Here is a 22,385-nt window from a genome sequence, read left to right on the forward strand (position 1 = left end):
AATGTTTTTGACTTGAGTAATACACACAACGTTTTTATTGCTTTCTTTTTTTAATTCTTACATACAATATGCTACGACAACACTTCCTAAATTGTGTAAATGAGCTTCACTCCGCTAACCTTGTCGTTGCGCAACTCATCCAAGCCCACCAAAACTCCCTCGAGACCGCTGCCACCACGGTTGACGTCAATCTTAGCCGGCTTAGCCTTGCCCTCTCTGAAGAGCTGCTCAGACAAGTCTCTCCACTCCTTTGCGAACTCGTTGTCTTCCTGGCTACCGGGGAACTCTTTGCCGTATCTGTTGAGGGGCTGTCCAGTGATTGAGTAGGCGAGAGTGCTGGACGACTCGATCTTGGGGTTGATACGGTTGATGACATCCGGGTCCACGGGGAGGAGCAATCCTAGCTTTCCGCCCTTGTCTGAGATGGCCGCTGCGCAGATCTTGGCTGAGGGTTCGAGAGAGATGCAGTCCCAGGCGTGTGTCAGCTCGCCGCCGGCAGCAGCGATAATGTCGTCGACAACGGTGGGTGATTTGTAGTCGAAGACGGCATCAGCTCCCAGAGACTTGAGGTAGTCGAAGTTGTGGGGGCTGGCTGTGGTGATGACTTTGTATCCGGCCAGCTTGGCGAATTGGATTCCTAGGAGACCCGAAGCGGTGCTGCCGCCGTAGATGAGAATTGGCTCGGGCGTCGCGACGGGATCTGATGGAAGTTGAAGTCCTAGGTTCTGGAATAGACCTTGGCCCTAAAGAAGTCGGAAGACATTAGCAACGTGTGATGGCAAGTCGTTTCACCATGTCCTAACTTACGACTGTGAAGATTGATACTCCAAGGGATGCTCCCTCCTCATCGCTCAAAGGGTTGTGAAATTGGACATCTGCCTGGGCGATGACATACTCTCCAAAGGCGCCATCTTCCTTTTCAAGAATGTTCCTGGGAGTAGAGTGTTAGGCAACCCAAACTATTGAGGAAAAAAGAACTCTCCAGGATGGAGACCATTGAATGTAAAGGACTTGTAAGAACTCACGCTCCGGGAACAAATCCAGCAATGCGATCGCCAACCTTGAAGTTGGTAACCCCGGCGCCAACAGCCACAACTTCACCCGAATAGTCGCATCCGGTCCTTACACCGTTAGTCTTGGAGTCATCGGTGTCGATGTACTTCCAGTCCGTGGGATTGATGGCAACGGCCTTTGTTTTGACTAGCACATGGCCATCTCGAAGCTTGGGAAGCGGCACCTCGTCGATTACGGCGACCCCAGTGTCTTGTTTCACCACAGCCCTAGCAGTCTGAGGAAGAGCCATTGTGAGATGAGTAAGGCGGTTGATGTACTATAGCAGGAAGAGAGATTGAGTAAGGCGGTTGATGCACTATAGCAGGAAGAGAGATTGAGCAAAAAAGAGTAAGACGGGAAGTACCGACAGATGATTGCTTCTCGAAGGGTTATGCAATGCGGTTGTACTTATAGATCCAGTAGTGTGTGCGGATAGTCCCGTTGAAGAAATGCATGCTGACTTTTGCGGTGGATCACTAATACTACTTGTTCGAACAACATTGGACAAGTGGGACAAGTGTTGATTGCGTCACCGTTAGTTAGAGGGCAAAAGGAAAAAATAGTCTGCATTTCTAAGCGCCTAGGAAGCGAGGGCTAGTACGATTAGGAAGCCAGAAACTCTATACTGGACACGCAGCATTGAGAACGACCAACATGATGGGACCTCTAGACCCTTTGATCGGCGTTGATCGGACCGCTGTCTCAATTGGGTAAACTCGACTCAACCAAGATGGCGCTAATAGCATGACTAAATGCCGAGAGTTCTATTATGCACTGACAGATCGTATGACCGATACTAGGAACGCCCAGACGGAGATAACTTGGACTCTCGAGACTAAAGACCAAATTCGGGTTTGATAATGCAGTTGAGTTCTCTTCGGCGATGAATAATGGATGGTTTACTGAAATAGACGATGACAAATGACAAGGTCGAAGACATTATTAAGTTGTCAGAACACAATAGGTCAGTTAGTTTACAAATCGCGGCCTACTTTCGGCAATTCGGCTGAGAATGGCACAACTCATTGAGGGGTTACGGCCAACTAATACCGTTGCCGAATATTTGTTTACTATCGGTATGGAGTATCTCTTATTATCGTATAAACCGCAAACCGCGTTCAAGTTTTCTCCGCAGGAACGATAGCTTCTTCATTAACTTCCGGCGCAAGGAAGCCCATGGCTAGCGCTTGATACTAACGTCAGTAATCAATGTCATACTGCATATAGCCGCGCTGTAAGAACCTAAGCGGAGTGCTAATCGCGCTACGACCTCTGTCAATATTTAATCGGTCTGATTCCCATCCGAGTGCCATCTGTTTCATAGTTACTTGTCTTTTGGATGAGACTGCGTGTGGCACCTCCTTGCTGCATGGTCATCTCGGCGTCATGATGAGGGCAATGCGGCCCGCCAAGTCCCGCTTCTTACCTTACGGTACACAGAAAGGTTGTGCGCCATTGGGCTGAATGAATTGAGGCTTTTACATAATCAGACGTCTATCTATGAAGAGGGAAGTTGTTCTATTGCTAATATACACAAAATGAGCATCAAGACTCAAGAAGGGCGAAAGAGATCATGCCCTTGAAGTACGCGATTCATGGACAAAAAACTGTACTGTAGCGGCCTAGCTAGCTCGGCTAAAGTGCAATTGTTCCTTCGCTGCATCTTCAAGGGTCTGAATTCGCCGTATAAACATGGCAGCGTACGCGACTGACATTGGTTAGTTTGTGGGATGCCCGTATGGCATCAGCAGTTGGTTTGTGACCATATACAATTACAGGCTCCATGAAAACGACATATGTACATATGTGTTTTGGAGCGAAAAAAAAAAGGCGTACAATAAGCACGCATGCCCACCCATGTGCTCGCCATCAAAATCGTGAAATGTCTCGCCCAAACACCCAAGACACGAACCAATACACAGGCACCATCAGCTTATTCCGCACGCTCATGCTTCTCGTCAGATAGGCTCCTCGCCATACAATCCAAGCAACCCACCCGCGTAGCTCGTCGGCAGAGCTTTGGTGTATCGCCTTCCACCCGCCGAGGTACGTCAACGTGCCCCAGTTGCGGAATTTGAAGGGCTTCCAAGAATTGCTGACGTCGGTTGAGATAGGAGAAGTTTGGGTGCTTTTGTTGAGTTGCTTTGCGAGATGTCCTGCTTGCTGAGAGGCTACTTGTGCTGTTTTGGGCAGTGACCGGTCGTTCTCCATCACGGCACAATCGCCAATTACAAACACATCCGGGAGGACGGCATCTGCTGTATCGTGATCATTGGTTATACGAGCGCGAAGGTACCGGTCTGTGACGATACCGCCCGTCTTTTGATCCTTGAGGAGACGGTGTTGCTCAGCTTTGCCTTGTCCCGACTCAGGGCCGTCGTTGATGGCAAACTCTTTTCCCACCACCTGCTCAACAAATGGGTTCTGCATCAACCCGGTGCTCCAGACCACTAACCCGGCGTTGACCTCTTTGTCGCCATACTCTTTGATCTTGATGCTGAGCCCGCCGTGGGCTCGTCCAAGATCTCCGTCAGCAACTCTTACACGCTCGAGATGGTGCTCTGTCCGGACTTGGATTCCCTGTCGTGCAAAATGTTCCATGGCATAGTTTGCCAGCGCCTGATCGAACATCGGCAGCACTTTGGAGGCGATATCATAGACAGTGATACGCACCAGCGGTATCAGCTCTGGATACATAGCTTTCAGGTCCTCATGGATCAGGTCGTGTAGCTCTGCCGCGAACTCAATCCCTGTTGGACCGCCACCCACGATGACAAAGTGAAGTAAGGCTCGTTTGTCTTCCTCAGAGAGCGGCTTCGTCGCTATACTGCCGTCTTTGTTGCTCGCACGAGTCGGATACGAGCATTGTTCGAAGAGCGAGAGCACCCGAAGCCGAATGCGTCTCGCATCACCTACATCGCGCAGGAAGTGTGCGTGTTCTCGAACGCCTTGGATACCAAAAGTCTGACTATAGGCGCCGACTGCAATGACGAGCTTATCGTACTCGACGTCGAATAACTCCCCTCTAAGCGGCTGGCTTGGATTTGGTGATGTCGAGGGTGGCATAGCATCCGGAAGAGGGTCAACAGCATTGGCCTCGACACGAACAACTTTGCGAGAAAAGTCCACCTCGTCGGCCCATCCTTGATGGAAGCGTACACCTCCTGGTAGACGGCGGACAGGTTCAAGAACGGCTCGGAACTCCAGGGTGCCGACTGATGTCGAAGCCAGCAGCGGCGTGAAGACAAAGTAACTACGAGGTGAGATGACAATCCGCTCGTACTTGGACGGGTCGAGGGTGCGAGAAAAGGTATATCCTGCCCATCCGGAGCCCAGTATCACAACCCGCTGCCTCCTAGCGTCTGCGATGAATCCAGAGTTAGTAAAGATTATGAAGTTCTCGAAGAACTAGAGCTATCCCCCTGGGAGTGAGCCACCTTCATTCGACTTTGATAAGCTGCTATAACAGCCATTGATGATTTGGGGAAGACGTTTCTGGCCTCTACCGGGCTTGGCCCGACATAGCGAGCATGTGAATACGCGTGGGTTCGGCATGTGTCGCATGGAGGCACTAGCAACTATTTTGAACTTCGGAACAAGCAATCGCAACCGCCAAGTTACGATCAAGCAATTGACAATTATAAAACCAGGTACATGAAGAAGACTGGAAAACTAGAATTGGTTTTTAAACTATCGCGTCAGGGTGATGCTGACGTGGCGTCACCTAGCATTTCTTTTATACGTGTATGCCAATTTTCATAAAATTGAGTCATAACAAGCTGAATTTGCCTCAGGTTGAGGAATCAGGAGTCGCCTCCAAGTCTGGACTCGAAGTTGATTACATACATGTATTCACAGATAGGTAGCTTCGTCTAGGGTTACGTTCGGAAGTAATGCGCTCCCTGTCTACATGTATGCATGCAGGTACAAGACTTTAATCTATATTCTTACGATGACCGTAGGGCTAAGTATCGCATGAGAGCAGATCCCTCGAGATGCTCTCCCTTGTTTGAGCTCTCAACAGCCAGCCTCGCCGGCATTCTCGAATCGGGAGTAGCGCAAACCGGATCTTTTCAGCTCTTCCGTGAATTTGTCGTGCTATCTAAACAACTGTGGGGGTACGTGGATAAAACGGGAATCAACATAACCCTAGATACGACCCGTTAATCCCGGCAATTGTGCAATAGCTGTTTTCCGACGGCACTCATAGCGGCGAGACGACCGTGTAGGACACATGACGATCTCTCCGTCACCGGGTATTTCTGTATCATTATCCCTGCATATCTACAGTACGAGTATCTGCAGTTCTTTCTGCCGTTATGTACATGCTCTTTCCCCACACTTTGTGATACGCGGGGGCGAACATGTTCATCGCGTACGCTTGTTCGACGTCCCACGCCTTCTCCTCATTGAATCAATCCAACATCCAATAGACAAATCAAGATTGCCTTGCGATGTCCCCTCTTCGGTTGTAGTGCAGTGCGCTAATGCCACCGTTAATTGCCTGATTGCCATTCGTTGTCGTGTGACTCGCTGTGCATCTATCAGTAGCACGCAAAGCCCATCTTGCCATGTCTTATCTTCTGCTGCGAGATCAACCACCATCCTTGATAAGTACAGGGGTGTATCTGTGAGGAGAGGGCGGGGTTCGGCACAGATGCGAGACAATGTATCAGATAGGAAGTAGGATAGATCGGCCAACCTTCCCGTAGGCCTTCCCTTCTCTACTCTTAAGTTCCGAATTTCCGTAGTAGGAATCCATTCTATGTTCTTTACATCTCCTCATCGCAACCTCCAAAATGTCTGGTGAAACGGTGGAGAAGAAAGAAAATCTTGGCCTGGAGCAAACCCCAACGCTGGGGGTAGCTGAGAAGGGTGAAATTGTTGAGATTGATGCCGATGAAGCTCTCAATGCCGTTGCCGGCTTGGATACGGCCGCCTTGCAAATTGATGAGGAGACGGAGCGGCGTTTGTTGCGCAAGATTGACTGGAATCTCATGCCTGTGAGTAGCAGTGTCATATATCTGGAGTTCATTTTACACCAGTATATTAATTACATACATATCGCAGCTCATGTGTATTGTTTACGGCCTCAACTACCTTGACAGTAATGCTCACCTTGTCTGGAAAATGCGAAGCAGAATCTGACCTTTGATAGAAACCACACTGTCGTACGCGAGCATCATGGGTCTGAAAGACGACCTCAAACTTGTTGGCGACAACTATCAGTGGCTGTCGAGTTTGTTCTACTTCGGTAAGCTGACATTCTTCCTTTTGTTTGAGAGATAAGTCGACTCATGCGACCTGAAGGGTATCTTGGTTGGGAATTTCCGACAAATCGTCTGTTACAACGACTTCCTTTGGCCAAATACTCCGCCTTCAATATCATCATGTGGGGGATTGTACTTTCTCTCTTTGCTGTTACAGAGAATTTCGGAGGAGCTGTTGTTATTCGCCTCTTTTTGGGAATATTTGAGGCGGCTGTGACTCCCGGTTTCGCTCTGTTTGTATCCCAAGTAAGTGATAACGACTAGCCACTCAATCCTAAGAGATGGTAAATACTAACATTATTGCGCAGTGGTATACTAAAAAGGAACAAGGCCTTCGAACCGGCATTTGGTTCAGTTTCAACGGCTGGGTATGTTGACTCATCCCATTCAATAGGGCAGACAATGCTGATCCCATTATAGGCCCAGATCTTTGGTGGTTTGGTAGCGTACGGCTTCGCTCACGGCGCCTCGACCTATGGCTTCTCAATCGCCCCTTGGAAGGCAATTTTCGTCTTTACTGGAGTATTGACCAGCACCGTTGGAATAATTTTCCTCTTCATCATGCCTGACAATCAGCTCAACGCTAGGTTCCTTACCAAAGAAGAGCGAGTGTTGGCAATTCAGCGAATCAAGGTTAATGAACAGGGAATCGGAAACAAGCACTTCAAATGGTATCAAGTCAAGGAAGCCTTGCTAGATCCCGCCATCTGGGGCTTCGTTTTCTATGCTCTGGTGGCCGACATTCCAAATGGCGGCATCTCCAACTTCTTCAGCCAGCTTATTGTCTCATTTGGCTACACTCCCCAGCAGAGTCTGCTCTATGGAACTCCTGGCGGAGCTGTCGAGGTCGTCTCCCTGTTGCTCTGTGGATATTTGGGTGATCGCCTGGGAAGCCGCATCTTGGTGTGCATGTCAGGTCTTGTCGTGGCCATGATTGGAGTGATTATGATTGTTGCCATTCCATTGGATAAGCCTGCTGGTCGACTGGCCGGATACTATCTCACTCAAGTAAGTAACTAGGCAAGATGGTGACGTTTCTTAACGGGTGACTAACAATTATTAGGCGAGCCCGACTCCGTTTGTTGCGCTGTTATCGTTAATATCCACCAATGTCGCTGGTGAGTCTTATAGTAGCCGAAGCTTTTCACCAGCATGCTAATACATGAATAGGGTGGACTAAGAAGACAACCGTAGCAGCAATGTATCTGGTTGCATACTGCGTCGGAAACATTATCGGTAAAAAGCCGTGCATCAAATGTTTGATTGCTTTCTCTTATTGACTTCTATCTAGGACCCCAAACCTTCCGCCCATCGGATGCACCAGAGTATCGACCAGCCGAGATTACCATCCTGGTGTGCTGGGCGGCTTGCCTTGTGGATCTTGTGTTCATCTGGTGGTACTATCGTCGACAGAATCTCAAGAAGAGTCTCTTGCGGGCGGATCCATCTTATACCAGGATTGAGAACCAAGAATTCCTTGACATGACGGATAAGGAGAATCCTGAATTCAATTATTCTCTATAAATGATATTTGTATTGAGAGAACAGGCATATTGCTAGTTTCAGGAGTGAAATAAGGAGAATCTGCGCCACCAACGCTAGCGCTTTATGTCATTCCATTTCTCGTGAACAAAAACTCACTTTTATTTATGTTTTGAAGGCGATTTGTGATCAAAATCGCTGTTGACGGCTCTTGTTAAATCCGGGAGGCTGCAATATTGGTTTTCGGCCACCTCAAATTTAAGTTATGTCCGGAAGGTTACAATATTGGTTTCCTGTCACCTCAACCTTAAGTTAAATCCGAGAGCATATTGTTTAGCTTAAGACTCATGTAAGATTCTCCCCTTCGAAGCTTTGGTGGCGGCGTTTGACATTGGTTAGCATTGTACGGAGTATAATTAAACATTTAGCCGTGTACCTCGGATTCTGAACGTCAACTTGTCTAATTGGGCGAATTTTGAACTCACGTGTATGAGCTGTACAGCTGGTTGGGGATTTTAGACCTCGGATCTTGTATCGCTAAAACATCTAATTCGCTGTGCCTATTTCGGAACCAACTATAGTCGGCAGAAACAACGCATTTACACCATTCTACTCCATAGCTAATGACAGATTTTGCAATCAAGGATAGCCTTTCTAACCAATTGCAGAATTGCTTACGTACCTGGAAGTTTTATTGGCGGAATCGGTCTCAGTTCCTTCTCTGTATCTCCGGAGCTTGGCTGCATAGTTTGGTTGTCAGCTTATTGATACTAGCCTGTAATGGGGAATTGGTGTCAAAAGTACTCGAAGTTTTGGGCATCGACGCCCTTTCAAGCGGTATATTGGCTGACATCTGGTCGTGTCTACTATTTACGCCCTTTCAATGCCGTGTAACCGCCTGATATCTGCTCATATCAACTCTGTACGTCCCTTCAAAGTGATATAAAGACCGACGTTTCGTCATTCCGGTTATCCACATCTCAAAAACTCTAGACATCGTTTCAACTTTAAAGAAAATAACTCGTCCTCTCTAGAGTCCATCATATCTGCGTTGAACAATGGCATCCATCACCGCTGGCCCCGAGTTTCATGATGCACCTCCTCCGGGCTTCTCTTCAGCGTCAATAATTGCACAAGATGCGCCGGCCCTCCTTGGATTGCATCACGAAATTCCCCAACTCCACATCTACACAGCATCCACTGCGGACTATGAGGCCCTAAACAGAGTCAACGATAGAGCTGTCACGACTCTCCCTGTAGCTACTGTTCGCCCGACAAATGAACAGGAGGTTTCTACTACGGTGCGGTACATCGCACAGAACGGCCTGACTTTGGCTATTCGAAACTCAGGTGTGGATCAAGGTGGCCGGAATCTTGCCTTTGGACCTAAAGGTGTTTCGATCGATGTTCGCTCACTGGACAAAATAGTCCTTTCTGCAGATAGGCGCGAAGCGATTATTGAAGGAGGCGTGATAGGCGGGAAGTTGCTGAAGTTTCTGGACGATCATGGTCTCACGACGCCCACGGCCTTTTCTTCCCAGGTTGGGTACGTTGGTTGGGCTTGTGGCGGTGGCTATAGCTCGTTGAACGGTATAATGGGTTTGGGTGTGGATAACATCCTTGGTGGAAGAGTTGTATTGGCAGATGGGAGAATCATGGACACAGACGATGCCGGCTCTGACCCCGATCTACTGTGGGCGCTTCGTGGCGGCGGCGCTGGTCTTCTCGGAGTGGTCACATCTCTTCGTGTACGCGTATTCCGCCGCCCAGATTGTTTGGCGGGGAATATCATCTTCCCGTTGACAGAAGCGCCTCAAATCGCCCGGCAACTGAATGAACTATATGCATGGAAGAAACCTCCCAAGTTTGCGGGCGATGTTGCTGTCATCGATCCAACTGGAGGCGGCGCTATATTTTCATTTCTATTCTTCTGGGCTCTGGAGGAGGACCGCAGCGACCTCGAGGAAGCAAAAGACTACCTCGAGCGTGTTCTCAAGTTTGGAACCGTTATAGCCAATACGGCCGCAGATAGTGAGTTCAAGTTTGCTACCTCATTCTCGATAGGTTCTATAGGGAGTACTGACAAAAGAATAGCAACCCCTCACCAATTTCTAGTGTCAATCCCCCAACCTCCACTTTACAACGATCTCATACATTTTCGACTCACAGCTTCAGTACCCAGCTGGTCAGAAGAGCTGGGGCGCATCATATCAGAGCCAATGCCAACTCCTTCATCAATAATTATTATGCATGACAGTCACGGTGCTGGAACACGGGCGTCTGGCTCTGCCGTGGACAGCGCTGTCTTTTCAAACCGTGAGCCGCATTTGATGTTCGGATTCTTCGCATCAGCACCCCCAAATGATCAAGAAGGTCTGGAGAAATCCAAAGCATGGGCATACAGATTGATTGAAAATGTTACAAAAGCAGGACTTGCTATGCCAACTCGCTACATCAACTTCACCCATCCCCTGAAAGGCGACGGATTTGGCTATTACGGAGCGCAGGGACTGACTCGCATCAAGGCAGTTAAAGGCCGACTTGATCCCTTGAACCTGTTTACTAAGAATACGCCAGACTTGACCGAGACACTGAGTTCTTGAAAGCTAATTCCAACATATTTGACGTATAATAAACTATCTTAAACTGCTTCTGCAAACTCGATCTGTTGTGCTTTATCGCCCTTTTCGCCTGCCTGTATAATCTCGGTTTCTGCCACAACGTCGATTTGAGCAGACGAAAACTTCCATGCCGGAACATGTCTTTCAAATAATACGTCTAGTTCTTCGTATGTTCGATTTTTGGTTTCCGGGAGCCTGAATACTGCCCACGTTGTTGTAAGGACTCCAAGGCCGAACCAGAAAAATGCCGTCTTTCCTTTTAAATTGGCTGCTGTGGGGTTAATGAGATAAGTCTCCACAGTATTGTCAACAATGTTGACAACGTTGTAAGCGTTTCGAGCCAGAGAAATTGTTTGTGATCGTAAACGCGTGGCAGAGATTTCAGCAGCTAAGGCAAATGACTGAGGGCCAAGAGTGGCTGAGTAAATTCCCAACCAAAGCATAGCAAGTGCTGATTGAGCCCATTGAGCTGATGATCCCGCTGCGTATGATAGGCAGCCGATGACAAGTAAGTCCAGCGTTAGGAGGCCCAGGCCGGTGATTAGAAGTGTTCGACGCCCAAAAAAAGTCATGAGAACCCATGACAAGCAGGTAGCGATGAAGGCGAGCGCGATGCTTCCGAGATTTAGTTTGTATGCATCCGCAGATGGCAGCCCTGCTTGCGTGAAGAAATAAGATGCGCTGTAACACATTGCCTCTCCAGGAAGTGTCTGTGCTGAGAGTATCATGCAGGCGATTTCAGTTCGACGAAGGTTGGTGCCTTTGAAACAGTCACGATAACTCGACTCAGCTTGAACTGCTTTTTCAAATTTGTCGGTATGGACCATCATGGCAAGTTTCTGCTTGACTTGCGTATCTGTCAATCCAGATGACAGTTTGCGGATAGACTTCTCTGCATCAGCCAGCCGACCCTTGCGGACAAGCCACCACGGCGAGTCTGGAGCCAGAAGAGCAAGAATGAACAGAGGAATCGGCCACGCCCATTGAATGGCGAACGGAATCCTGAATGACCACACCGTGTTATTGTTGACTAGACCTTGAAGGACTCCAGCAGCCACAAACTGGCCAATTACCCAGCAAATATTGACAAAAGAAGTCAAATAGCCTCTCAGAGCCAAGGGACACACTTCTGAGGAATATGCAGACCCCATTATCGCAAAGATACCCCACGGGATGCCGACCAAGACTTGACCAGCTGTGAGAACCTGAATGGACGGAGCAAAGAAAGTGATAAAGATGAAGGCCGACATTACAACAAGAGCAATCATTGTAACAATACGATGGCCAAATTTCTCCGTCACGTAACCGTTAATGACGAGGCCTATAACGGCACCACATGAAGAAGCGTTGACGAGTCCTGCCTGCCAAGCTCCAGTAATGCTTTTCTGCCCTAGATTAGGCTCATAGACGCCGTACTTGTCGACAAAGGAGGGGTATGCAAATAAGCTACCAATGAGAATTGTGTCGTAGCCTTCCATTACAATGGTCAGTGACATTGCAATAGCCCAGAAGACTGACGATGGGTAGCGCTTGAAAGCCTCTTTGATGGACAATGAGTGCTCATCATCCGTCGCGATGGCTGCCGCTGGGTCGATGTCCACGTATTCATCAAGAGCATCTTCACGCTCCGGTGTGACAGCCATGATGATTTAGTCAATAAAAAATACCTGAAAATGCTCTTCCATAAGAGATAGTGACCGTCCAAGGAATGGAGAGGAGAATTCTCGCGTTTTACATGTAGAATATTGTAGGTTTTATACCAAGTTTTGGATGGCACTCTGTCTACCTGCATCCATACCGATTTAGTCTACAAAGGCTAGTCTCTGAGAATGCCGGAGAAGATGATCCCTTGTGAGGTTCCCCAGATTCCCCGTGGGGAAGCCTAAAACTTCCTCCGCAAAACTTCAGATCTATGCTACGGGAATCAGGTCCGAAGGAGGGTTCCGGTATCGCCAAAGGCTTGGATATTGGACGGAAACTCGGCTGGCTAAATGGCACGCTAATTAAGCTTTTACCAGTTATTAAGTGCTTATATGTCGCCCTTGAGTTGTGTAGATTCGATAGATGAATGCATTCCGTATTCTGAGAAGCCTCATGCTAGATCTCATCCAGATATATACGCGTAATCATAACTTCAAGACGTTTTCATCTACTCAGTGATTTTATGTCCAGAATTACATCAATTTGACTCAGTTACAGCAGCAAATAAAAATTATCTCTGTATCTGAATACCCACTGAGCGGGTGTATCACCTCCCTCGCGTATTAATACCACCGCCACACTAGTCCGTTGATGAAAGCGGACATCACGCCGTCGGACTTGACACAAGTGAACAACTACAAGTCGGTAATGACTTCGGCAGCTAAGTTGGGGGTCATCAAGTTCAAGTTAGTATTTGAAAGAGCTGCGTGATCGATATCCGTGGGGATAAGAAATGTGTGAACACGACTATCGAACCATAGTTCGGCTAAAGTCTGCCTTCTCGTTAATTAATCGATATGTAATCTAACCCACATGTGCACAATGGCGTGCCGATCAAGCAGCTGAGGGGTTAAAATACGAATATTAGTTACATTTTTTGTCTGATGTAGCAGTTTCACAAGAAGCCGGCTTGATGAGGACAACCAACCAAGACAGCGCTTCTGTTAAGAAGAATCACAAATCAAAAGCCTGCAAAGGGTACATAAGGTAGTCGGATGTTTATAACTTTCACGTACTAGGAACTTGAGCCAAAGAGATGCTGATATGAGACTCTTATGACAAACGAAATCCGTCGAAGGACTGGATTTAGTTTATTGTTGTATCAGACTACGACGCGCCAGAATACGACGAATCTGGGGTAATTGGGTAATGCAACTTTCGGTCCATCACCTGATTGGATGCAGTTTGGCGCCCCTCCTCTCCCGGGATTAATCATGGAGATTGGGTCTGCGGGGAAGCTTCAAGCATTAAATGCGGAGAAGGCGCTGCTATGCTCTTGAGATGACGGTCCCGAGACAAAGATGATCTCCGGTCTCCGATCCCGGCTTCCTCTCGCAATTAGTGTATTCTATTCGCATTTATTGAAGCCATAAGTGTGAGAGAAAGACCGTTGCAGTAAAGAGTTTAGGCGTACTTTACGCTATATGTCTTGATGACCTGAAACCTCTCCAAAGCGTTATTACTCTTATCATGTCGACGAACATACCAGAAGATTACTTGGAGAGAGTTTATGCTGGGGTGCTCGGTAAACTCATCGGTGTATATGTTGGACGGCCTTTTGAAGGCTGGACACACCAGAGGATAATTGAAGAACTTGGCCACATTCGGGGCTATGTTCATGAAAAAGTCGGCGATCCTCTTGTTGTCACGGATGACGATGTCTCGGGCACCTTTCAGTTCGTCAGGGCACTAGAGGAACATGACTACTCTCCCGACATCTCGTCAGAAGACATTGGCAAAACATGGCTGAATAATGTTATTGAACATCGGACAATATTCTGGTGGGGAGGCCGAGGCATGTCAACAGAACACACAGCCTTTTTGAACTTGAAGAGAGGAACACCTGCACCACTTAGCGGCTCTATTAAAACAAACGGCAAAACCGTCGCTGAACAGATTGGTGCACAAATTTTCATCGACGGATGGGCTTTGGTTGCTCCCGGCAATCCTCAATTGGCAGCTAAACTTGCACGCGCTGCGGGTTCAGTAAGCCATGACGGGGAGTCTGTATATGCGGCTCAACTGTGGGCTGCAATGGAAGCAGAAGCTTTTGTCTCGAAGGATATCAATCACCTTCTGGATGTTGGCCTCTCTGTTATTCCTAGAGATTCTCTCATTGCCCGTGTGATAGGCAAAGTTCGAGAATGGGCCGCCGAAGATGGAGATTGGATGAAGACTCGCCAGCGAATAGAGGATTCACACGGGTATGATAAGTTCCATGGAGTATGCCACGTCATTCCTAATCACGCCATTATGATAATGGCTGTACTCTACGCCAGTACTGATTTTGACGAAGCCATGCACATTATCAATACTTGCGGCTGGGACACGGATTGCAACTCTGGTAACGTGGGGTGTCTTGTTGCCACGATGCTCGGACTTTCTGCATTCCAGGGACCGTATGACTGGCGAGGCCCTCTAGCAGATCGTGCTCTCATCTCAAGCGCGGATGGGGGTTATTCTATCAACAATGCTGTCCGAATCTCATACGATATTGCAAACATTGGCCGCCGTCTGGCTGGTTATAAAACACTTGAGCCTCCAAAGGGTGGTGCGCAATTCCATTTTAGCCTCCCAGGAAGCACCCAGGGCTTTCAACTTTCACAACCGTCGGGGGCTCAACAGAGCATCTTAGCTACACTGCAGCAACGAGTTGACGGCCAGCATGGTCCCGGGCTAGCCATCGATGTGGAAAAATTTGGCCAGGAACAAGGCCAGCTTGAAGTCCTTACTCAGACCTTTACCCCCAAAGAGGTTTTATACATGAAAACATATGAGTTAATGGCATCACCACTAGTGTATCCTGGACAGACAGTTACAGCCAAAATAAGAGCCAGCAGTGGGGGAGATGGCCAGGTAGTCGTTGGGCTAAGACTGAAAGTATACAGTCGGAATGATGAATTGGTTACAATTGATGGACCTTCCGCTACACTGAAACCTGGGGAAGAATCCTCATTGACTTGGACAATCCCGGATGAAATGGATAGCCAGCCTATTCAGAAAATCGGTATTGCCCTAAGTCCCAGCACGGCAACTTCCTTTAGAGGTACCGTTTGGCTTGATAGCCTCTCCTGGAGAGGTGTGCCGAGCATGGTTATTCGTAAACCCCTGCAGGAACCATGCGAATTTTGGCGTCGGGCCTGGGTCAATGGTGCCGATAACTTCAGCACATCATCATTCATCATTGCCCAAGGGCAGGGTGAGGGTATTATCACCTATGGTACACGAGAGTGGGATAACTACAGTGTCACGGTTCCCAACTTCATGATCAAATTTGGTGCTCCAGCTGGTGTAGCCATAAGGGTCCAAGGCCTCAATCGCTACTACGCGGTATTCTTCACGGAGGACAAGCGAATTACCTTGGTCAAGGCGCTGGACGCACAGAGAATTGAACTCGCAAGCGAGGCGTTTCCGTGGGAGCTGGATCAAAAGTACAAAGTGATACTAACGGCTTGTGATGACTTGATCCGAGTTCGTGTTGGTAATGTGCAATTACAGATCGCCGATAGTCAGTATGGATCGGGAGGTATCGGACTTATAGCAACAGATGGGTGTGTGTCGGCGGATTCTTTTATAATTGCGCCCAGTTCCTCGGCATAATGTACAACTTTGGAATAGAAAGCTCGAGATTTAAATTGAGAATGACTTTCTTAGCCAATCTTCTAATTGTCTTCCTTTGGTGTGATGAATTGCATGAGATCTGGCGTCATAGACCAGATATAGCTATTCGGAGGTAAATACCAGAGATCAATACGGAGCACGCGTATTTCATATTTAATCGAAATGTGTAGGTATATCTCAGCACGAGATATCTGCCGGTTTTCCTTCTTAGGTCCAATATTTGGCTCGGTCCGTAGGCGCTCCGCAATATGCCACTGAAAGATGCACGCGGTTGAGTTAGTTAAAAATCACTACGAAAGCCTACCTCCGAATCTCAACTATCTACATGTATGTACATCAAAAGAGTTAGGTTGCTCAGCTAATTCACCAAATGATTTTTAATTTGCAAGTTAAGGGCGCATAAGTCAAAGATAGCGCGTTTGACAAAGCCTTGGATCGCATGCAAAACCCCTGTTACCCCAAGATCGTACCCGACGTCCGTAACCGGTCCTTGTTGACGCAATACCCGACCCGAATTGCCGTTCAGTCTCATGATATCAGTGGGAGATGTCGGGGTAACGTGAATGATCTCCTGTTTGCATTATGATGAGTTAATTCGTTATTGAGAGCACCTATAATATGCTCTTATAAAGCCATCTCGAATTTTTGAGTTTCGGAATGCTTTACAGTCTTAAGAATTAAACTAACCAATCAATATCGTATTTCACATTTAACTCAATATGCATGACCTCAAGAGCATTCCAACAAAAGCTTACGTTGTTGAGAAGAAAGGCGCTCCGTTTGTTCTCCAAGATATTTTACTAGACGAAATACAGAGCCATGAGGTTCTTGTGGAAATCTTGTATACTGGCCTATGCCATACGGTCCGTATTGCCGCTCATTTTCGCGCGTCTGTATACATGTACTCATTTGCGTTAGGATATCGTGGTTCAACATGGTGGCATGCCCGTTGGTGGCTATCCTGCCATTCTAGGCCACGAAGGTGTTGGAGTGGTGCGCAAAGTTGGATTGGGTGTTTCTAATCGAAGTTTACTCCCTGGTGACATCGTCATCCTATCGTTCCATGCATGCCAACAGTGTCGATATTGCCGAGAGGGGAAACTTGGAAGTTGTACCCGTATGACAGAGGTCAACTTCATCAAAACCGGCCGGGTTGGTCCTGGAATGAACTCGCCAGCCTCTCTTCCAGATGGAACGCCGGTATTTGCGCAATTTTTTGGACAGTCATCTTTGAGCAAGTTGATGATAGTTCCAGAGAGCTCTGTGGTGAAAGCCGGGTTGTGTCTTGAAGACAACCTCTCCTGCTTGCCATCGTTATCATGCGGCTATCTGACTGGAGCAGGAACGGTATTTAATGCATTGCAACCGAAGCAATCTGACACGGTTGCAGTCGTTGGTATGGGCGCTGTGGGATTTGCTGCTTTGATGGCGGCTCGAGCGCTTGGAGTCGCGCAGATTATAGCTGTCGATATTGTTGATGAAAAGCTTCAAATGGCGACTAGCCTTGGAGCCACTCATACCATCAACTCTAGCGCATTCCAGGACATCAACGAGGGCATCCGAAGTATCTTCCCAGATGGAGTTGACATGATCATCGAGGCAACAGGAATAGCCATTCTCGCAGAAGCATCAGTGAAAGCGCTGGCCCATGGGGGAACATTGGCTCTTGTTGGCGCGCTACCCCCAGAAGCCGATCTCAAAATCAACGGACTGGACGTGTTGACCTCCTGCAAGAAGATTGTAGGCGTTATTGAAGGATCTTCAAATCCTCACGAGGTATGAAACATCAACCCGGGTACATGTAAGCAGCTCTAACTGAGGCCTTTGGCAACAGATGATTCCGCGGCTTGTTGAGCTGTACAAGCAGGGCAAGTTTCCTGTGGACAAACTGTCCAAGGTCTATCCAGCCGAACAATTGGATCAAGCTTTGGAAGATCTGAAGACTGGAAAGGTAAGATTGATGTTTTTATTATACATAGCTCTGCGGGACAGAGAATGTTTGCAGTGGTGTTTGGAAGACTAATGGTTGGCATATAGGTGATTAAACCAGTCTTGTCGTGGGAAAGCGTGGCATGCTCTGAATAGATATAAAGTGAAGATTGGCTCGCTATGGATGAACAAAGCAACGTGTTGAGTTTTAGGCATCTTCATGACATTTATAAATCTCGCAATACGCGTGTCTACATAGAGTAAAGAAATGAGAATCTTGAAGCCCTGGGGAGCAAATCACATGCCCTATCCTCCTTGAAATTAAACTTTTGGGAAAAAGCAGGAGATGCGCCCTCAAACACGTGCTTTAATCGATAGCCAAGATAAGATGTGCCGAATATGCGAACGCGCGATTGTGCAGATCGCCACATCGCTATTAGTGCTGAAATAGCCCGATCGTGCAGTGGATGGAGATCCCCCGAGGCGCTGTAATCCAGCGAATGGCGGCCACTCGCTTCACGATCGGAAGCCACTAACCGAGCTTCTGTGGCGCCATGACCTCATGCATTCAAGGTTTACAGCGGGAACCTACAGCTGTTTGCAGCTCCTTGGAAGAATGGATCACTCCCTTCGACACTCTGTGCCGTCTCGGTCTCCCTTCTTCTTCACCTCTCCCTGCTTTGGTTGCGAACAGCATTGTACTCTACCATTGAGTCTCCGCGACTTTTCACACTTGGCCACCATCAGCAACAGAAGTCCTCTTTGATGCGCCACAATGGGTGAGGCGGACAAGTATCTGCAGGGCGATCCCCAGCAGCAGCAGCAGCAGCAGCAACAACAGCAGCAACATCCGCAGTACCAGGATCAAGGCCAGAATCAATATCAGAACCAGGGATACAACAATCACAACAACAATAACGCCGCCTATAATCCAGCATACAACAGCAACCAGCAGCCTGTCAACGGCTACCAAGATCATCCGTATGGACCGCCTCCGCCTTACAGCTTCAATCCACCACAAGTCCACGACGAGAAATACTCGTTCAACGACGCCTTCAAGCTTGAAAAGCCAAAGTACAATGATTGGTGGGCGGGACTTCTTGTACGTTTTCTTTCACTAAATCGCGTCCTCTAAACATGTCGTGTTGGCTAACCGGAGTACTTGTGTCACAGTTCATCCTTGCTTTCGCAGGATATGTGGCCATCTCAGGTCTCGCGATTCACGGCTACACAAAGGGCTTCGATGGCCACGGCATCTACGATGATATAAACAGTTTCTCATTGAATAGCAATACCATTATACTGTTCGCCTTTTGCTTGGTCATCGCCTTCGTCTTCTCGTACGGATACGTGTGGCTGGCGCGACTCTTCCCTAAAGCATTCATCTGGGTCACTGGCATCCTCAATCTTGCATGGGCACTCGGTACAGCCATATACTATTTGATTAAGGGATACTGGTCTGCGGGCATAGTGTTCCTCATCTTTGCAGTCTTCCTCATATTCGCTTTCTGGACCTGGATTGGCCGGATCCCCTTCTCGGCACTGATGCTCAAGACGAGTATTGACGTCAGTAAGAAATACGGTCACGTCTACCTTGTCAGTCTTATCGGAGGTCTCTTCGCAACAGCATTGGCTGCTTGGTTTTCGGTTACGCTTGTCGCAATTTATGTCTCTTACGAGCCCTCGCCCGACAACCCACGATGCTCCGTCTCGGGAAACAACTGTAGCCATGGAAAGGTGATTGGCCTGGTCGTCTATGTGACATTCGCCATGTTCTGGATCTCCGAGTGGTTAAAGAGTACCATCCATACCATCATCGCTGGTGTTTATGGATCTTGGTATTTCTCTCCTCATAACTTTCCCAAGAAAGCGACACGCGGTGCTGCCAAAAGAGCGCTCACCTACAGCTTTGGCTCCATCTGCTTTGGCAGTCTCATAGTAGCCTTTATCCAGTTCCTGAAGCAATTGTGCAGTGTTGCTCGATCTCAGGGTGCTAACGAGGGCGGTATTGGCGGCTGGGCTGCCTATGCTATTTTCTGCGTCCTGAGCTGCATATTAGCCATCATCGAATGGGCTGTGCAATTTGTCAATCGATACGCATTTTGTCACATTGCCCTCTATGGCAAAGCCTACATTGCGTCAGCCAAGGACACCTGGAGAATGATTAAGGATCGCGGCATTGATGCTCTAGTCAACGTAAGTCACACAATCACATCCCGTCAGTCAGCCATTGCTAACAAACAGTAGGACTGTCTTGTCGGTCCGGTTCTCTCTTTCGGCGCCATCTTCATCGGCTATGCGTGCGCCCTCTTTGCCTATTTGTACCTCCTCGAGACCGACCCCCCATATAATAGCAATGGAGGCTTCACTGCCGTTTGTATGGCCTACGCGTTCTTGATTGGCTTCCAGATCGGGCACGTCTTCACGACCCCTCTTGGCAGTGGTATTGACACCATCTTTGTTGCCGCGGGCTGGGATCCCCAGGTCATGATAAGAGACCACCCCGAGCTATATCAAGAGATGGTCAGGGTCTATCCAAGGGTTCAGCAAGCTATTCATTGATTCAAGACATTGGGCTGGTGATCAGTCATAACTTTTCACAACATATATAGTTTTAATCATGTCAATCGGATGGCATATTCTCACTTCGCTCAGCTAGTCTGCCTAACACAAAACATTCATTATAGAACATCACTATCACGCACACGTAGTGAACCAAGTCTGTATTCTCTCATGGTGAAACTAATTAACTCATATAAAAGGCATTAAACTCCATGACTATGCACCGCTATACAAATCTAATATGGTCATTAAAATATGTACTCTATAATCGAAATAGATGTAATACGAAAGACGCCCCTATCTAGGTTGTCTTTCGCCTGCTCGTCTATTAATGTACTCGTAGCAACTGAGACTTCCATAATCACCCCCAACGTCATTCATCTATCAATTTAGTTGACGCTACCGCCATTAGCCAACATCCCACAGGGGCCGTTGCTAACGCTCGCGGTAGAGGCTCCCTGTGAAGTCTCATACGAATCGATGCCAGTGAACTGGTTTGCGTGGCAAACACCGTCCGTTCCGACGACAAGGTAGCATGAACCGGTGCTGAAAGAGAGAGAGCCTCGGCAGGGTTGGGCGCTGTTGAAGCAGGCCAGGCAGCAGCTGTATGGGGTCGTGGCGCCGCTGACAGGGACGAAATCGCCTGATCCAGAAGTGCTGACGCTGGAGATGCCCTCGCCGCCGTTGGCAGTGCTGATGATGTTGGCAGGGCCACAGACTGCTTGGAGAGTCTGCTGGGGAGCGACGGTTGATTCAGTGGCTGGTAAGGGTCAAATGTTAGTTTTGCCTGATCATGTCTTTGGCCGGTTGGGGTATGTGGACGTGTTAAAGAGAAATCAGAATCAGCTTACAGGTAGAAGTGGTGGTGGTAGTGGTAGTAGAGTCAACCGAAGAGGTGATGGTGGTGGTTGTAGTGGCGGTAACCGTGCTGGTAACCTCACAAGGCCACTCGGTGTGAGTGAAAGTCTTCAAGACGGTAGAAGTGGCAGTCTTGGTGACGGGACGGGCAGTCCTGGTGCAAGCCTTGGCAGTGACGGTGACTCGCTTGATGACGATGGGCTCGATGATCTTAGTGCAAGTGACGGACTGAGGGTGCAGGGGAGGGTAGAATGATGGGCCACCTCGGCCACCCTTGCACTGGAGAGTGTTGCCGCGGTCGACGAGGCTGTTGGCGGAACGACCCTTGATCCTGGGGACGAAGCCGGCCTCCTGGGAGATGGGGGTGAAGGTCGCGGGAGCAGGAATGGTAGTGGTAGGAGTGGTGGTGACAGTGGTCGTGTCAGTCTCGGTATCGGTCTCGGTCACGGTGTTTGTCGTAGTGAAGAAAGCGGTGCCTTTTTACCGTCAATCAGTATTTTCAGACCTTATAGATAATGAATCGTTTATTATTCTCACCGGTGGATGTGATGGTGGCGATATCAGTCTCAGCAGGCTCCGTGGTCACCGTCCTGACGAAGGAAGTAACAGTCTTCGTCTTGGTCTTGGTCGGCGTCACGGTTGGATGAGGAGTTGTCGTGAACTTCTCGGTCCAAGTCACAGTCCTCGTCTTGTAGTTCCAGTGCGTCGGGACATGGCGGTTGACCTGGCGTCCCAGCTCAGTGGTACAGGTCACAAACTCCTCGACAACGGGGATGGGGTGGCGGTTGGGCTGGCCGAATGCAAAAGCATTGGAGCTCAGGGCCAGGAGAGAAACGACAGAGTTGATCTTGACCATCTTGACGAATATGGAAAGCTGCTACGTTGAACCAAATTGCAGAGATCAAGAGCGAAAGGGATCAGATAGTCTACACGCGAAACTATTTATTTATTTTACTCCATGAGTCTAATTAGATCCATAGTACTCGCCATTGTTATGTTTTTGCCTCCCTCTCCCTCTCTCCCTCCCCATTAACCCCGTAGATAGCTTCATCATGCTAACCGCCGCTCCACGGTTCACCCTTGGCTACTGAATCTAGGTTGCCTGATTAATGCAGGTCCAGCTCAGCCTCACCCAGAATGAGGAAATCGACCGCCAAACTATTGCGGTGCTTACGCCAATAGCCGAGTTTTTGGAGCAGCTGAAAGAGCTGTTAGCGTCTTCAGGTGAAGCTATTGACTCTAGATCCTGCTCCTCCACAGAAATTTCGTCTGTGCGGTGTAAAATGCG

The 22,385-nt window shown here is 48.4% G+C and overlaps 9 protein-coding genes across 9 annotated transcripts; 5 read left to right on the top strand and 4 right to left on the bottom strand.

The window, feature by feature from the left end:
• Nucleotides 1-4: 4 nt before the first annotated feature.
• On the bottom strand, nt 5-1,657 carry V8C40DRAFT_241895 (chaperonin 10-like protein). Its single transcript, XM_083215111.1, has 3 exons — nt 1,026-1,657; nt 808-931; nt 5-743 (listed from the first exon to the last, which is right to left on the bottom strand). Exons 1-3 carry the CDS (start codon nt 1,301-1,303, stop codon nt 87-89), a joined length of 1,059 nt encoding a protein of 352 aa, XP_083075194.1. The 5' UTR covers nt 1,304-1,657; the 3' UTR covers nt 5-86.
• Nucleotides 1,658-2,527: 870 nt separating this feature from the next.
• Nucleotides 2,528-5,267, bottom strand: V8C40DRAFT_241899 (FAD/NAD(P)-binding domain-containing protein). Its single transcript, XM_083215112.1, has 2 exons — nt 4,491-5,267; nt 2,528-4,415 (listed from the first exon to the last, which is right to left on the bottom strand). The coding sequence occupies exons 1-2, from the start codon at nt 4,615-4,617 to the stop codon at nt 2,923-2,925; spliced, it is 1,620 nt and encodes a 539-aa protein (XP_083075195.1). The 5' UTR covers nt 4,618-5,267; the 3' UTR covers nt 2,528-2,922.
• A 489-nt stretch (nt 5,268-5,756) lies between these two features.
• V8C40DRAFT_241903 (allantoate permease family MFS transporter) lies at nt 5,757-8,154 on the top strand. The gene is made up of 9 exons (XM_083215113.1): nt 5,757-6,056; nt 6,124-6,160; nt 6,212-6,307; nt 6,364-6,569; nt 6,632-6,691; nt 6,744-7,331; nt 7,387-7,441; nt 7,494-7,559; nt 7,615-8,154. Exons 1-9 carry the CDS (start codon nt 5,853-5,855, stop codon nt 7,845-7,847), a joined length of 1,545 nt encoding a protein of 514 aa, XP_083075196.1. The 5' UTR covers nt 5,757-5,852; the 3' UTR covers nt 7,848-8,154.
• A 331-nt stretch (nt 8,155-8,485) lies between these two features.
• V8C40DRAFT_197215 (putative oxidoreductase) lies at nt 8,486-10,427 on the top strand. The gene is made up of 3 exons (XM_083211931.1): nt 8,486-8,727; nt 8,840-9,836; nt 9,900-10,427. The coding sequence occupies exons 2-3, from the start codon at nt 8,864-8,866 to the stop codon at nt 10,406-10,408; spliced, it is 1,482 nt and encodes a 493-aa protein (XP_083075197.1). The 5' UTR covers nt 8,486-8,727; nt 8,840-8,863; the 3' UTR covers nt 10,409-10,427.
• On the bottom strand, nt 10,428-12,069 carry V8C40DRAFT_286544 (general substrate transporter; the record flags this gene model as incomplete). The annotated part of the gene is made up of 1 exon (XM_083222542.1): nt 10,428-12,069. The coding sequence occupies one exon, from the start codon at nt 12,067-12,069 to the stop codon at nt 10,447-10,449; it is 1,623 nt and encodes a 540-aa protein (XP_083075198.1). The 3' UTR covers nt 10,428-10,446.
• A 1,319-nt stretch (nt 12,070-13,388) lies between these two features.
• On the top strand, nt 13,389-15,782 carry V8C40DRAFT_241908 (ADP-ribosylglycohydrolase family protein). The gene has a single exon (XM_083215114.1). It carries the CDS (start codon nt 13,598-13,600, stop codon nt 15,725-15,727), a length of 2,130 nt encoding a protein of 709 aa, XP_083075199.1. The 5' UTR covers nt 13,389-13,597; the 3' UTR covers nt 15,728-15,782.
• A 308-nt stretch (nt 15,783-16,090) lies between these two features.
• Nucleotides 16,091-18,030, top strand: V8C40DRAFT_241909 (NAD(P)-dependent alcohol dehydrogenase). Its single transcript, XM_083215115.1, has 4 exons — nt 16,091-16,611; nt 16,667-17,524; nt 17,583-17,699; nt 17,786-18,030. The coding sequence occupies exons 1-4, from the start codon at nt 16,468-16,470 to the stop codon at nt 17,831-17,833; spliced, it is 1,167 nt and encodes a 388-aa protein (XP_083075200.1). The 5' UTR covers nt 16,091-16,467; the 3' UTR covers nt 17,834-18,030.
• Nucleotides 18,031-18,337: 307 nt separating this feature from the next.
• On the top strand, nt 18,338-20,371 carry V8C40DRAFT_241913 (plasma-membrane choline transporter-domain-containing protein). The gene is made up of 3 exons (XM_083215116.1): nt 18,338-18,779; nt 18,851-19,873; nt 19,925-20,371. The coding sequence occupies exons 1-3, from the start codon at nt 18,453-18,455 to the stop codon at nt 20,237-20,239; spliced, it is 1,665 nt and encodes a 554-aa protein (XP_083075201.1). The 5' UTR covers nt 18,338-18,452; the 3' UTR covers nt 20,240-20,371.
• Nucleotides 20,372-20,449: 78 nt separating this feature from the next.
• V8C40DRAFT_197400 (uncharacterized protein) lies at nt 20,450-22,048 on the bottom strand. The gene is made up of 3 exons (XM_083211932.1): nt 21,635-22,048; nt 21,091-21,573; nt 20,450-20,999 (listed from the first exon to the last, which is right to left on the bottom strand). Exons 1-3 carry the CDS (start codon nt 21,951-21,953, stop codon nt 20,629-20,631), a joined length of 1,173 nt encoding a protein of 390 aa, XP_083075202.1. The 5' UTR covers nt 21,954-22,048; the 3' UTR covers nt 20,450-20,628.
• Nucleotides 22,049-22,385: the final 337 nt, after the last annotated feature.

Source organism: Trichoderma camerunense (assembly GCF_050948025.1).
Source record: "Trichoderma camerunense strain CBS 138272 chromosome Unknown V8C40scaffold_6, whole genome shotgun sequence".
In the NCBI taxonomy this organism is placed as follows: Eukaryota; Fungi; Ascomycota; class Sordariomycetes; order Hypocreales; family Hypocreaceae; genus Trichoderma; species Trichoderma camerunense.